The sequence below is a fragment of the Hyperoodon ampullatus genome (genome assembly GCF_949752795.1).
Source record: "Hyperoodon ampullatus genome assembly, chromosome: 17".
Classification (NCBI taxonomy): Eukaryota; Metazoa; Chordata; class Mammalia; order Artiodactyla; family Ziphiidae; genus Hyperoodon; species Hyperoodon ampullatus.
In genome coordinates this window covers 16,958,929-16,975,702 of record NC_136930.1, presented here as the reverse complement: position 1 = coordinate 16,975,702, position 16,774 = coordinate 16,958,929, and the positions used below count along the sequence as shown (strand labels likewise).

The following is a 16,774-nucleotide window of genomic DNA, read 5'->3' as shown; positions in this document are numbered from 1 at the left end:
TATGACTGAATGTTGGGCTCAACAGAGAAAGTTGTGTACTACAGGCCTTCATTTATAAAACACCGCTATAGCCCAGGCATTAGCCTCTCAAACAATTCGACGTGGTAGGTGTTGTAGTTTCCGGTTTACAGATGATGAAAACGAGGCTCTGAGACATACAGTCACTTGCATAAAGACACCCGGCTGGTCTGCAGTGGAGCTGACATTTTAATCTAGGCCTGACAGACTCCAAATGCCATGCCCGTTCACTTCCTTGTCTAGATGACTGGAAGAGTGTATTAGTTTTCTCTTGCTGCTGTAACAAATGAACAGGCTGAGTGGCTTAGCCCAACACAAACGTGTTTGTTGTCTTAGAGCTCTGTGGGTCAGAAGTTAGACAGGAGTCTCACTGAGCTGAAATCAAGGTGTCGGCAGTTCCTTTTTGGGGCTCTAGGAGTGAACTGGTCTCCTTGCCTTTTCCAGTTTATAGAGGCCACACACCTTCCTTGACTTCCTCCGTCTTCAAAACTAACAACACTGCATTTTGTTGAGCATGTTTTCCTGGCCACGTCCTTCTCTCTGACCAAAGCCAGGAAAGGTTCTGTGGTTTTAAGGAGTCATGTGATTAGATTGGACCCACGTGCATCATACAGGATAACCTCTCCATCTCAATGTTCATACCTCAGTCCCATCTGCAAAATCACTTTTGCCATATTCAGATTCTGGGGGGTAGGACAGCTTTGTGGGTGATTATCCTGCCAAGTTCAGAGAGAGATGGACACTTGCCTTTGTGCCCAACACCATGTTTCAGTAAACACCGTTATAAAGGGGGGTTTTTGTTGAAGCAAAAATAATTAAGTAAAAGACAACACACGAATTTAAAAGGAATGCAATTGGTAAAACAGAAACAGTGTGACTGGAGGAAGCCATGGCAGCATGGATGTCGCTGCTCAAGTTTGTCCTAAACACACTGAAAACATTCCTTAGCACAGTTAATCCTGCTTCACATTCAACTCTGTATTATTGTCAAGGCTGGCAACTACGTGGATTACCCAACAGTAAGCGCCTGATTGCTGAAATAAAGGTGATGGCTAAGTCTATAATTTAAGTGCCCAATTTTGTACTAATTCCCCAAATTCTGGAGCCAAAATTCCTATTCTTTGCCTTAGGAGACTGTCCAAGGCACACCTTAGTCTTCCGACCACCCACACCTCTTTTTTTTTTTTTTTTTTAAACAGTGGGTAGCCATCACCTTAACTGACATCCCTTTGTTCCAACAGTAAGAGCTTTTTTATAAGGTACCAATTTTGTGGAAATTACCTGAACCAAGAGGATTGTGTAAGCATAAATGAAAGTGTGGACTATAATGAAATTGTTAGAAAGCAGGGCAGCAAACGGTTTAATTAAAGCTCAATATAATCAACTTTTTATTTTATTTTTAAAGTCCTACCATTGATTCATCTGAAAAGTCATAGACTGAGGCTCCTATCATAATGTGATAAAATTTAGAAATACGATTTTCTCTTTTGGGTTTCTCTTATTTTATATAAAGAGAGACTTGGCATTTTGTTATAGACCATTCAAAGTAAGAAAACGATAACTTAGAAACATTAAAATTCACATTCTTTGGGCAATAAGACTTCAAGCCTACTGAAGAAAAGACCTTCTGGTTTTTCAGTCATTTTTAAATGAATTCACGGAGAGTCGGTCTCAAAGATTGTTGGGAAGAGAAGTGAGGGGAGTCCTCAGCTGCAAATGAAGATGTTTGCAGTTTGAAGCCTATCATTTCTCATTAAAGGAGACTGATTTAATGAGCTGCATATATGTCCAATGCCTGCGTTCTGAAGTGAATCCAGCAGTTAGACCTGCTCCCAGGAAGAGTTCCATATGAGCAAGCACTTTAGGGGGAAAAGGCAAAACAAAACAAACCTTGAACACTTACTTCAAAATGAAGGCCACATTCGGACATGTATGGTTACCATTGACTTTAATGGGAACAGCCTGTCTGTTTCTGGGATTCAGGATGTGAAATCGGTGGGAAAAGTGTGAAATGGAAAAAAAAAGAAAAGGATCCATTGGGCATCCTGTTCAAAGACTCCGAAAAGAACTGCGTGTCACAAGGGGATGAGTTAAAATTCACATTTTGCTAATGAACCATTGTTGTCTCTCAGAGAATGACTTAACGCTGCTGTGTTGTCATTACAAACTCTTTAGTCCCTGCAGAAGGAAGCAAGAAGAATAGGCACTGGTTTCAACACAGTTTGCTAAATTGCTGATCGACAAGAGAAAAGTTAGAAATTACAGAAATGGCTAGAAAGGCTCACCCCCATCCTGTGGACACACACACACACACACACACACACACGTGTGAACCAAGACCAACAAACAGGCATGGAAAGTATCTTATTGGCATCATGTTTCTGGCATTGCTATAACTACGCACAAAACAAGCGATACACGAAATGGCAGCGACATCTGTTTTAGAACCTGTGGGGCGTTATTCCCAAAACAGTTGTAAAATCTTTTGGGGACAAAAATACTTCTATGTATCTATGCAGATGCCCTCCTCTAAGGGAAACACACACACACAAATGGATACAAGTGTTGAGCTGAAAAGACAGGAATAAGAAAAGGAAATGTCATCCACTTCTTTAAAACACTTAAAAAAAGTTTCTCCTTTCAAACAAAACTACATCTATTGCCTTGGATATACCTTAAAAAAAAAAAAGTCCCAGAACATATAAATTATCATAAAGCTAAAGTTTAAGATTCCAGTTGGTAGACTGTGGTAACATACAAAAGGATGCTGAGTGAGTTTGTTTTGATTTGCTAGGAAAACATTTTCTGACCTTGGAAATGAAATCATATAGTTGTCTGTTTGTTTATGGTCAAAGCCATATGGAGGGTTCTGGGTACTTATGTTAGTGTATCTTTGAAATTCTCGAATCCACAGTGTGTGGGAAGTTATACAACTTGGGTTTAAGCATCATTCAGGATGTTGTTCATTAAGGAACCCAGATTTACCTCCTCCCCACGACTCCCCAAGGTTAGTTTACATTTATCACATGGCAAATTGTCTGTGCTGAGAGGGTGACCTGCAGGCTGCAGGAGCTGAACATCTTTTATCTCTTTACCATCTCAGTAATGGACAAGGTAGAAATTGCTTCTTTTAAAAAATGTTTTATTTAAGTATAGTTAATTTACAATGTTATGTTAGTTTCAAGTGTACAGCAAAGTGATTCAGTTATACATACATATATGTATATATATATATTATTTTTCAGATTCTTTTCCATTATAGGTTATTGAGTACAGTTCCCTGGGCTATGCAGTAGGTCCTTGTCATTTACCTATTTTATGTAGTGTGTGTATGTTAATCCCAGACTCCTAACTCATCTCCCCCCACCACCACACACTGTCCCCTTTGGTAACCGTAAATCTGTTTCCTATGTCTGTGAGTCTGTTTCTGTTTTGTAAATAAGTTCATTTGTATCATTTTTTTTAGATTCCACATGTAAGTGATATCATGTGGTATTTGTCTTTCTCTTTCTGACTTACTTCACTTAGTATGATCATCTCTAGGTCCATCCACGTTGCTGCAAATGGCATTATTCCATTCTTTTTTATGGCTGAGTAATACTCCAGTGTGTGTGTGTGTGTGTGTGTGTGTGTGTGTGTGTGTATGAACTTGCTTCTAATCGAACTTCAACTATGTCTCCCCAAATGAAGGCTATTTGATTTTTCGCTCACTCCAAAGTGTCCTTTAATATTACATCACATATTTATAACGTGTTCTTAATTTTTTGTAAAGCAACTGGCCTCTAGCAAGTAACAGCTTATTCAGCTCGGGTAGTTTAAACATAAGGATTTTGTTTACCATCTTCTGGACAGATTTGGATGAACACAGTAAAACATTTTTGTGGACTGTTCAATTTTAGTTTTTGTTCGAAATGCTACTCCGTTGTACGTTGTTCTTTGAAATGACTGATATTTGGGTCGTGCTAAACATTATGTGGCTATTTTGGGGTAGCTGCATTAGCCTATTGTTGTGGGCGTTTTGCTGTAGAAGGCGAAGCAAACCCGTCTCACTCCATGGACTTTCTTACTCGGTAAAGTGTCCTTTCAGGGGAAGTAGTGGTTGATGAGTGGGGCTGGGAGTGGAAGGAGAGCCCCTGATTCCTCATAGAGCTCCTGAGGAGCTGGGAGGAAGCAGCGGGGCCAGGGCTCTATTCGTACCTGTCAGAGCAGTGCCTGGTTGGCAGCCCCTGCCCATCTCGACTTCCCTGAACAGGTTTGGCTTATCTCTCCCTCTAAAGCACAGCCAAGCCCTCTTTCTCTCTCTGTTTCACCTTTGCAGTCCCAGCACCTCCTCTCAGTGGGTAGCCTCCACCCCACAATCCCAGGCAGACACTGCATCTCGTTTCTCCCTCCTCCCAGCCACCACAGGAAGGTGACAGATGAACTCTTCTGAGAACGACGGGAGGGAAGGCAAGGAATTATGGCCTTTGGGTCATTCTAAGTGATGAAATAATTGCTATAGCAATTTAGTTTTGTTTGGTTTGGTTTTTTTTTTGCGGTACGCGGGCCTCTCACTGTTGTGGCCTCTCCCGTCGTGGAGCACAGGCTCCAGATGCGCAGGCTCAGTGGCCATGGCTCACGGGCCCAGCCGCTCCGTGGCATGTGGGATCTTCCCGGACCAGGGCACGAACCCGTGTCCCCTGCATCGGCAGGCGGACTCTCAACCACTGCGCCACCAGGGAAGCCCAGCAATTTAGTTTTAACCAAACTGAAAGTGTTATAGAAGTGCCAAATGAGGTCTCAGAAGTCAACCCAGGGACCCCAGAAAAGCTGGAGACTGGAAACTGTGTGATTCCGTACAAGGTAATAAAGCCCTTCTCTAGAAAATGGAGATCATTTCATGAGCTTACCTCAATTCATTATCATGGAAAATAATCAATAGAAATACTCATATAGAGGAGGTTATAGGAGTGATTTTGAAATAATGATATTAAAAGGAGTTGTGGTGGAGTTGCCTAGGCTGAATGTGAGCAGATTTTACGTTGGAAGGAAATAAAGTGATGTGACCAAGGATGTGGGCTGGGTTCACATCTCTCTCTGCTCTGCCACTTACTAGCCGTGTGACCTCGAGCAGGTTGCTGAATTCCTCATGGGAAGGACCTATCTTGCAGGGCTGTGGTAACACCTGAGGTCACGCGGGTAAGGGACCTGGTCTCATGGCTGTGGCAGAGGGATGCTCATCAAATGGCAGCGATTGCTGTTTACAGAGAAGATAAAGTGTCTTCATTCCCTTTTATAAAGTAGAAAGAAGTCCTCTCATATTTATAAGCGATTGTATTCAGGGTTATCAATAAGATGTGGGCTGAATTATCTCATCAGACAGTTAAGGGAATGTTATTTGGAAGCTTTTTTTTTTTTTTTTTTGCGGTACGCGGGCCTCTCACTGTTGTGGCCTCTCCCGCTGCGGAGCACAGGCTCCAGACGCACAGGCTCAGCGGCCATGGCTCACGGGCCCAGCTGCTCTGCAGCATGTGGGATCCTCCCGGACCGGGGCACGAACCCGTGTCCCCTGCATCGGCAGGTGGACTCTCAACCACTGCGCCACCAGGGAAGCCCTATTTGGAAGCTTTTAAACATACTTTTGGAGGGAAGCAGCCACACAAGAATTCTGAAAGTCCTTCATGGCATCGAGTGAAAGAGCACTCCGCCATTCCAGCTGGTAGGACGTGCCTGGAGCAACGACAATCATCTTGACGGCGCTTGGGGACCTGCCTGTCACGTTGATTAAATCATCCAGGAGATTTTGCAAGAGCTAAAACACCCAACCTTCTCCCTGAGACCTCGCCTTCATCTCATACGTGCATCTCTTTTTGGGTGGATGCGAACAGGTGTCACTGGGTCCTGGACTCAGTGCAGTAAGACATTTGGTTCCTGGTATTGAGGCAGCAAGTATTTCCAAAGCAGCTAGTGAAACTGGGCTACAAGTAGCCTATAAGTGATTTTCAGAAAACGATTTCGTTTTGGTTGTCGTTTTGGCCTTATTGGGAATAAAACAGGACCAAGAAGCCCTGGAGCGCTCAAAAGTCTCGTTCAGCAGTACCAACCACGTTGCAGATAGACTATTATAGAAGGCACTGAAATAGTCATCTATAATAATCCATTTGGGAAGAAATGGATAAAAATCATCACTCCTACCATTAATTCACATATTAACGGATCAGAACAAAATAGTTGTTCATTTGTTCAAAAGTGTTGAATATAGGGCTTCCCTGGTGGCGCAGTGGTTGAGGGTCCGCCTGCCGGTGCAGGGGACGCGGGTTCGTGCCCCGGTCTGGGAAGATCCCACATGCTACGGAGCGGCTGGGCCCGTGAGCCATGGCCACTGAGCCTGCGCGTCCGGAGCCTGTGCTCCGCAACGGGAGAGGCCGCGACAGTGACAGGCTCACATACAGCAAAAAAAAAAAAAAAAAAAAAAAAAAAATTGTTGAATATACAAAGAACTCTCTGTTCATTTGCCTACCCCACGAAGCTGGGCTACCTGGAGAGGTCCGGCTTGGACTGGTCTTTACAGGTTAGTAGCGAGCGGGCCGGGCTCCCACCTCCGCGCACGCGCACAGAAGGCGGGACTGCAGTGCTCAGGTTCACGTGACGAGCCCACAAGGATGTGCACACCCACGGGACCATTCTCAGCCGAGTCACCCGGGAAGGCTGCCCAGCTTCCTCAGCGTTTCAGGACTTGAAAGGACCTCAGAGGTCATCTAACTGAATTTAATAAGAATCAAATATCTCTGCGAATTACTTTCTTTTAGGCGGAAACGTGTCCAAATCTGAGTCTTTTGAGGGTGAATTTAACTTTTGAAAGCAACCAAACTTCACTCGAAGCAAGTCTAGTGAATGAGGTCAATGGTAGGGATGGACAAATGAAAAATAAAGTGGGGCTGTAAAATGACACAACTGGTTCGATCCAGTGATCCACAGAGTGGTTCTGAGAGGTGATTACGAAAGCACCTAGAGAAGCAGATGTGTCTCAGAGGGCTGGTGGGTACGACCTCCCGGAGGGCAGGGAGAAGTTTATATCAGATCTTTACAAATGTGCACACCCTTTGGCCCAGAAATTCAGTTTCTAGGAATTTATCCCAAGGGAGTTATTGAGAACGTACTCAAAGATTTTTAACCATTAAGAAGCTTGGTGCAGTGTTAATAACAGCTTAAAAAGTGGGTGTGGCCTCAATGTCCAACACTAGGGATTGGCTAAATACAGAAAGGCACATAAAGTCAGTGAGATACTGTGCAGTCCTTCAAAATGATGCTGCTGAAATGTTTCTGTTGAGGTGGAGAACTGCTCACGTTCAATGACAAGAGCAGGTTCTTGAACAGTGTTAGGGTATGATCCAGGTTAGAGAGTGTACACATGGGGAGGGGATAGAAAAGGGTATGGAAAGATGTACACCAAGTTGTGAGTGGTGGGTAAGACTGTGAATATTTTCACATTCTTTTTGCTTGCCTACATATTATGATTTTTCTGTAATGAAAAACTATTTTTATAATAAAAAGAGAATATAAGGAAACATCAGAGAGAGGAGAAGGAGGTTCTACTCTCCTTAACTAGGAATGATGATGTACCTGTATTCATTTGCTAGGGCCTCCATAACCAAGGACCACCAACAATAAATTCAACAGGGGGCTTCCCTGGTGGTGCAGTGGTTGAGAGTCTGCCTGCCGATGCAGGGCACACGGGTTCGTGCCCCGGTCCAGGAAGATCCCACATGCCACGGAGCGTGAGCCATGGCCACTGAGCCTGCGCGTCCGGAGCCTGTGCTCCGCAATGGGAGAGGCCGCAGCAGTGAGAAACCCACGTACCGCAAAAAAAAAAAAAAAAATCAACAGGAATTTATTGTCTCACAGTTCTGGAAGTTAGAAGACCAAGATCAAAGTGTTGGCAGGGTTGGTTCCTTCTGAGAGCTATGAGGGAGAAATCTGTTCCATGCCTCTCTCCTAGTTTCTGGTGGTTTGCTGGCAGTCTTTGGCATTCCTTGACTTCTGTTGCATCACTCCAATTACGCCTTCTTCTTCACACAGTGTTCTCCCTGTGTGGGTTTCTGTTTCTGAATTTCCCCTTTTTATAAGGACATTGGTCATAATGGATCAGGCCACACCCTAATCTAGCATGACTTCATCTTAATTATATCAACAGTCACCCTATTTCCAAATAAGGCCATATTCTGAGTATGGGGGTTTAGGACTTCAACATATGAATATGGGGGGGGACGCAATTCAACCAATAACAGTGCCCAGTGAGATGGCCACATTGCTCCTACGCAACCGATGTTAGTGCTTACCTGCCACTACAGCCTACACCAGCTGCTGTATAGTAGGAGCCTGTACCAAGATCAGGAGTAGTGGGGTAGGGCACCGACATCCCCACAGGACTCCGGGTTCAAAGAGATAATGATGAAACAGAGAGTCCAAGCACAGCCTCCCCCTGCCCGCCCGGGCTGGGGCTGCAGGCGTGAGCGAGCATTCAAATTAGCATGTCTGAACTGGGGAGACCAGCTTAGAGATCTGAAAGGAAGAAGTAGCCTTAAAAAAAAAGGAAAGGACATATTTTTCCTTTTTGGTTGAATATAGGGGTTGAAATTTAAAAGAGCGACAGAGAGAGAAGAGAGGAAAAATATTACAAATATTACACAAAAATCTGCCCACAGATGTTGATAGCAGTTTTATTCATAATCGCCAAAAACTGGAAGCAACCGGGATGTCCCTCAATAGGTATAAAAGGATAAAGAAACTATGGTACATCCACGCAATGGAGTGTATTCAGCAGTGAAAAAGAGGTGAGATGAAAACACATAGAGAATAGAGGAACTTTAAATGCATATTGCTTAGTGAAGGAAGCCAATCTGAAAGTGCTGCATACTGATTCCAGATGTATGAATTTCGAAAAAGACAAAACTATAGAGATTAAAAAAAAAAATACTAGGGGTTGCCAGGGATTGGGGGGAAAGAGAGGAGGGGTGAACAGCTGAAGCACAGTGGATTTTTAGGGCAATAAAATTATTCTGTATGATACTGTAATGGTGGACATGTGACATTATGCATTTGTCAAAATCCATAGAATGTACAACACAGACTTGTAGACTCTGGACTTCAGTTAATGATAATATATCGATATTTCATCAGTTGTAACAAATGTACCTCGGGAATGCAGGATGTTAATAATAGGGGAAACAGTGTAGAGGGTGGAGTGGCAGAGGGTATATGGGAACTCTCCCTGCTCCATTTTTCCTGCAAACTTAAAACTGCCCTAAAAAAAATAAAGCCTATTAACTGAAAACTCAAAACCAAAAAGATATATTACGCATAAAGAGATGTAGAAGAGGGGCTTCTCTGGTGGCACAGTGGTTGAGAGTCCGCCTGCCGGTGCAGGGGACGCGGGTTCGTGCCCCGGTCTGGGAGGATCCCACATGCCACGGAGCGGCTGGGCCCGTGAGCCATGGCCGCTGAGCCTGCACATCCGGAGCACCGCAGCGGGAGAGGCCACAACAGTGAGAGGCCCGCGTACCGCAAAAAACAAACAAACAAACAAAAAAGAGATGTAGAAGAGATCATGCACTCAGCTACCCAAAAGGGGCCCCTGGCAGATAAAAGTTTGAGCAACTGGCAGAGTTTGCTCTTTGTCAGAGGCAGTTGAGAAGTTACAGATGACCAAAGTGTGACCCAGCAGGATCTCCAAGATGCAAACAACTTTGGCCAGCTCACACCTATCTCAGACACAACAAAGCTCTTCTAATTGACCTGAGAAGTGCTGGGGTTTGGGGAGCGGAAGAAGAACCAAATTCTTATTCAAAGAAATAACAATTTGGACCAAGCACTAGAGTGTCAACAACTTATGCAGATCTTATCAGCATCACATTTTTTGGTGCCTCCCAGCTATTCAGCGAGGCTCCACCAGCCTGTCAACACCCTTCAGCATCCCACGCATCCACATTGCATCCCGCATCCCCGGCATATCCACACCACAGGAGGCTCTGCCGCGGCCAGGCCTGCCTTCCCAGGGCCCCATGGAGCGCAAATTTTCTCTCTCCTCACAGGATACCGTCATACCATCCCCTCGGTATGCAAGGATGTATTTGGTCCCTTTCTGGGCTCACATTCTGTGACTTGCTTGAGGCTACATGTCTATGAAATTGAACAATACATTTATGCTAACTTTGGAAAGCTGGAAAAAAATCTGATGTTCTCACATCTGGAGGAAGACAATGTGGAGTTTCAGTAACGTGAGGAGAAATGATGCAAAACTCATCATCAAAGAATGACAGGCTTCTACTAGGTGTTTTCTACATTTGCGGATAAAACATTGTGATTTTACAAAATTATGGATAAGGCATGAGATTTATGGAGACTCCTCTCTCCACCTCTTCCCCCAGACACACAAAAATAGAGCCTTCATAGTATATGCATTGCTTCATCATAATACAGCCTCTTAAATGTAGTTTTGTTAAATGATACAGAAAAGCATTTATTTAGACTAATGGAACTGATAGCCTTTACTATATATCAAAGCTTTCTTTTACTATTACATACCTGTTTATTACATGAAAGTCAGTAACTGAATCTGCTTGTCTGTGTGTTTGTTTTCGTTTTTAGGCAGCTTTAAGTGCCTTGAAACAATTTTCTGAACAAGGATTGGATCCAATGGAAGGGGCAATGAATATTGAAAAAGGTTCTCTTGAAAAGTGAGTACATCTTCTGTTGTATTCTTACATTTGTAATTTTGTAACTGTATGAAAAATAAGATAGACATAATAATAAGGTGAAAAACTCAAGACAATAATATCTATACCCTACAAAATGTTTCCTAATGCAATTCAATGTAAAGAAATAAGAGACAGTCTATATGGTCATATTTGTTTCCTGTAAATATGTCTGTGAAAGTTTTAATCTACTGATTGATCATTATTTCTGCATTTTAATGCCTTTGCTGGAAATATTTCTGTGGGTTTTGCTGACCACGGAGGTTTGCAAGACTTGCAAAAGGTGAATTCTCATTTCAGACTGTTGAGCATTCTCTGACTAAACCATTTTCTGAGGTAAATATTTTCATTCACATTCCTGCTAGGTAGTAGGCACAACAGAGAGGGGGAAAAAAAAAGAAGCTGAGAGGAGGGCTCCTTCCCCTTGGCTGCATTTTGTTTTTCACATTGTTGTATGAAACACAAGCGCACGTTGTCACAAAAGTGTGGCTCCTGAGGGCTACAGAAGCCAAAACGCAGATTTAATAAGAATTTCTGAAATCCAGCTCATACCTCTTTTATGATATTGAACATAAGGTTTGATCTGAGAGACTGAACTTTAAGTCTCTCCAGAGACCCAATTTATACTAAAGAAATTGCAAGCCATTGTATTTACAACAGCGGAATCCAAATTCTTTCAAAGCAGAAATAATAGCAGGTGAGATTTCAGAACTCGCACAGGAGATAACATTTTCAGAATGAAAAAAACTGGATAACCTAGGAAGTCAAAACCAAATATACGAATCCTGCGGTTAAATAATCCTAAACCCCCCCCAAAAAAAACACAGCATTTGGTCATTAATATTTAAAAGGTGAGAGCGTGAGAAAAAAACATTTGGTAAACAGACGTGGCATTTTAAGTTGTCTATAGATTGGCAACCATTTATAAGCTAATTTAATCAAAACCATTTACACATGATCTCATCAGTAGACTATCTGAACATAAATATTGTTGTTTCACTTTAAAATGTCACTTTTGTGGTGACCTTTGAATCCTGTGTGCCATCTGCTAATAAACATGTCTGAAGATGTGCAACCCCGGACCTTCAGCTCTTGTTAATGTATTAATCTTCCAGACAAGCCCAGCATCTGGGAGAGAAAGCGGACAATAACCAGACACACCCGGGCTCCATCGCTCAGGACTGCAAGAAATCAAGGTCGGTCATCTAGCAGCTCCCAGAGCTACGGCTGCCACCGCATCCTTATAAACCTGTCAGCACGCATGAGGGTGTCTGTGTTCAAGGAAATGAATGACTAATACCATGATTTGAGTCTTATGTGAAGACAACACTATTCTAACACCAGAGATAATAGACATAGTACTGTTTATTCAACTGGGGGAAAATAAAACTTTGAGCATTTCCCTTGGAACTTGAGATCAGATCATAACTCATTTGCCCAGAGGCAGCAGAAATCTGATCCTGCTACTGGAGCTTAAAATAACAATTAATGAAAAGTGTTAGAAACAGAGGTACAATTCTTAAATGATTAATAGAGAAATTGGGTTTGGTTCTGTTGTTATGATTGTTTTGTCGTGGGGCTTGTGTTCACTTATATTCTCTCTCATTTTAAATAATGCCTGATGATTCAAAGATTAACCAATGATGTGCTGTGGAATGTGACAGTCGTTGTCTTCATATAGAGTCACACGGTTTCTCTTTTTATGCAGATATTTGTAATCTTCATCCTATATCAGTCTGAATAACTTCAAGGCACACCACTCAAAGATGTATGCCAACAAACATGGTTGAAATCAGGTCAGACATTTGATTACAAATAGGAAATAATGTTAGGAACAATTAGTTTCAATAGACTCCAGGAATTCAAAAAGAAAACGAAAACCACTTGTGGGTTTTGAATGCCATCATCCTATTAGCCACTAAGGAGGCGTCTTGCCTCTCCAGCCATTTCTGTGGGTTCCACGCTCGCAGTGGACATTGCACCCACCCCATCCGTGTGTTGTAAGACACTCACTGTTTGCATCCTAAGTGTTTTCTGATAACTGCCTCTGCACTTGGGGCAGTGAGTGGGATCAAGAGAAATAACGTTCATGGCGGGGGGAAGGGAAAGCCTGTGGCTGTGGGAGGAGCCGTAGAGGTCCTGCCAGCTTGTAGCCAGCCACGCTCTGGACCAGCATGTTGGAATCCAGCGTGGAGCCAATGCAGTAAAAATGTGGTCGGTGTCTGTGTGAAGTGTGCTCAGTGTTGTTCTTTCCTTGCCCTGCTCTCCTCTCTGAAACACCACCCCAGCGTAACCCATCTCAAAGGCCATTGCCCACCCGGCCCCGTCACCCTGCACAGCAGTGACACTAGCGGGTTCTCGTGCCACCGGCCGTCTCTGCGAAACTGCAGGGCCGCCTCCCGGGTGACTCGGAACCCGGTTCCTGACCAGCCAACGCCGTCTCATTGTTCCTGTAAGATTTCACGAGCAAAACCACCACAAATCATGATCTGGCTGACTCACACGCGACTGGACAATAAACAAATAGCAACAGAAGGAAATCACTCTAGGGTTGTTTTTAATGACTCCCATGTGGGGAAGTCCGCCAGCATCGAGAGGGCTGGGTGCCCTCGGAGGAAATAGGTTTTGCTCCATAAAGCTGGGCCCTCGTGGACATAACAGCCCATTTGTAAAGTTGGGGTTCACGAAGATCAGCCGAGTTGAACAATAAGTCTGCTGCCTGGCACCCTGCACAGAGGGCCCTAAATCATCCCCTCGGAAGGGGGCAGGCCCTTTCTTCCCCCTGGGCCTTCAGCACCTGAGGCTCCGGCACCACTTCAGGCTGGATCTTTAAAACGCATCTTCAGTTTCCCAAATGCCGTAAACGCTGACCACCTCTCACGGCCCACAGTCCCCAAAACACCAAGGCCGTCAGGGCCGTCGTGGGAGAGGGATGAGCTCAGGGCACAGACAAAGCTAATCAGTTCTCACAACCCAAGTATCTGAGGCATTGGCCTCTGGAGCCATCTGACGGAGTCACCCTCAGAGCTGAGCGTGCCAGAGTGGCCACGGGGTGGGTAGGGGATGGACCTTTGCATCGGATCTCAAGTTTAGTGAGAGGATATTTATTCAGAATCCCACCCATCTACCTGCTTGAAGAGCCCAGGGAAGCCCTTAGATATTTTCCCTTTAGAGAGTTTGCTAGCAGCCCTTCCTGGGAACCGTTTGGGTTTTCTTTGGGTTGAATTAGCAATGCAAATGATGGGTGGCCTGCCATCGCTTGCCATGTTATATATCATTGGGGGGAAACCATTAAGTAGATTTATTGAAAGAATGTTTCTTCAACACAAGGAGATCTTTTTGATGAAAAATGGAACTTGTTATTCTCTAAAGGACACAGGTTGACTTAGCTCCTTTATCAATTACAGTGTCTGCTTTCAGCTTTTCTCAATCAGCACTAGGCTTTGTAGTCACTTCCCAGTGCTGAGGCCAATGTGTTTTATGACAAAGTTTGGTTTTTGCATTTTAATTGGAAATATAATATTGTGCTTTGGAACTCTGACCAGCCCTTTCCAGCACAACTTGCCAAAGATCAGTGGTGAGACACCACCCTTCAGGCTGTGACAAGGAACCTCCTCCCCTTTCCTGGGGTGACCTCTCTGAGTTGCCCTCGTATTCTTCTGCCCAGCAAACATTCTCAATGGTGATTTTTTTTTGACAGCTTCAACCAATTTCCTGTACCATAAAATAAAAATAGATTAATGAGAAACTTACCTTATTATACGGAGGTTTTCGGGACTCCCAGTGACCTTGGAAATGTGGTCCAGACCAATTGATTGGTGTTTAAATCCTGCTGCCGTTGAGTTTTCAGTGCACCTGCCCAGGGTTTGTTCTGTACCTTTCAATTTCCAAAGGCCGCTTGTTATCATTATGGCAAGGGTGGTAGAAAACCTAACAGTTTTGCACACGGAACGAAGAAGTCATTAATGGCAAGGTCCCATGTGAATTTGTCTCTGAGTAACCCCCGACCTACCCCCCCGTGATATAGGTACCTGATAAATGGATACATCAAATAAATGAATAAGTGGACAAATGAATGATCTATCAAAACGATGATAGAGAAACCTGCTGAAGACATAAATTTGAAATCTCACTGCTTAACCTGACACAGAGACTCATGATAATACATGGCATTACTGTTGATAAGATTATGGTACCTTCAACCTCAGGGGTACTCTGGCATTTCTTAACCAAAAACATAGCGAGTCAAAAAAACCCTCACTTCAGAGGACTTTGGACCCATGAAGACCCACCATCCTGCCTCCCATCTTCCCATTTTTGCATGTATATCCCTTCCCCAGGCCAGAAGATTCAATTCCAATCCTCACCCCCAGATACGTTCCTGTATTTCCACAATCACAGATACATGTCTCACAAGGAGGGGCATTGTACTCTCTGGCTCAAAGCAAAGATTTCTTAGACTGAGTCAAACCCAGCTGTTGGTTTCTGGCAGACACCACCCAAGTTCCATCTCACCTTGCCGAGACTCATTGATAAGTTGCCTTGTGGGGATGACTTTCCTCTTACATTCTAACCTCTTAACATAACTAAAAGCTCCCTTGACTGGATGCCCAGCACACTCTGATGTATGCTGGGAATGCAGAAAATAAATAAACAAATGAAACTACTTCCCTCTCAGGAATGCACATTCTAGCTTGAGGGAAAGGCAGACCAGGAAATGAGCATGAGAGGTGAGCGTGTTTTACTCGGAACCCCTGCATTATAGCTCATTGTTTGTCTCTGAGTCGTTATTCCTTCCCTCACTCATCTCACTATGCTTTGGGCACCATGCTGTATTCTGGTGACGCTGTCAAAAAGCCACCACGCTTGAACTCTAGTAGTATATCTTATCTCACCTCCACACAACCCACACGTCTACTGACCGGACCCACCCCCAGCCCCAGATATACATATACCAGGTGAAGCTTTCAAAGCTCACCTACACTCAAGGCTGCCCAACTGAATTTACCCCTCGTTGTATCTCCTGGTGTGGAATGGTGCCCACCTTAATATGGTAAGTACTCAATAAATGTTTGTTGAGTAGATGAATGACCCTAAAAGCCCTGCCATGGTGGATTTGCCAGCCTAAGCAGATCAGTGGTGACCTGGACGCATGGACAGAGAAGTCTGGCCTATTGGATGGAGCCTCCTGCCTGGGAATAAACTTCTAGTTCTACTTCTGTTAATGTATAGTCTTTTTGAAGTCATTTAACATCTTCAAGTTTCAACTTCTCATCCAAAACAGTAGGAATAAGAATATGCAGAAGTGGATGGTCTATTTTTTAAAGTGTACAAGTTATGAATGTAGATTCAATATTTCAGAGTTAGAGGGTGTGAGGGAAAGAGCCATGGTCTAGGAGTCAAGAGTCTAAAGTCCTGGGTCAGACACAGAGGTGACCTTGGCAAGGGATTTAGCCTTCCTGGGCCTCAGTTTCCACATCTATAAAATGACAGCCTCTAAGAGCATTACAACTCTAAGTTTATATTACCGTTAATTCCTCTATTACTAGTGGTATGCTTGAATTCAAATTTTGCCTCTAATATGTGAATTTTTAAAATCAAATACCTGCAAGGAAAAATACTACTCATATCAGTTAAGATTCTTTGGCTGTGAATTATAAAAACCTATTCAAACCAGCAATGGAAAATGTGTTCTAAAGCCACAGGGGCATTTTAGAGAAGCTCAGGGCAGAAATGCAGAAATTAACTGGAGCCAGGAAGTACAAGGCTGTGGGGAAACCAGGAAGCTTTCCTTCTCCCTCTCTCTCAATTCCCCACCTCCCTCTGAATGTGTGAATCATTTCTCTCTCCACACCAGCTCCTGCCTCTCAAGTACACATACCAGAGAACGTGGCTACCAGTAGCACCCAAGTTTACAGCCACCTGAAGGAGCACTGAATCTCTCTCTGGATTTCATTCCCCAGGTTGTAGGAAGGGACTCCTGATTGGCTCACCTTGGACGGGACGTTCACCCCTGACCCACT

The 16,774-nt window shown here is 43.8% G+C and overlaps 1 protein-coding gene across 2 annotated transcripts in view; it reads left to right on the top strand.

The window, feature by feature from the left end:
- Window positions 1-11,960, top strand: part of STAU2 (staufen double-stranded RNA binding protein 2) — a gene marked incomplete at its 3' end in the record, with an annotated part of 276,482 nt that extends 264,522 nt beyond the window's left edge. For both annotated transcript variants that reach the window (XM_079722642.1, XM_079722643.1), the window contains 2 exons: window positions 10,645-10,733; window positions 11,867-11,960. In XM_079722642.1, the coding sequence (XP_079578768.1) occupies window positions 10,645-10,733; window positions 11,867-11,960 (183 nt within the window). The remainder of the gene's footprint in view (window positions 1-10,644; window positions 10,734-11,866) is intronic.
- Window positions 11,961-16,774: the final 4,814 nt, after the last annotated feature.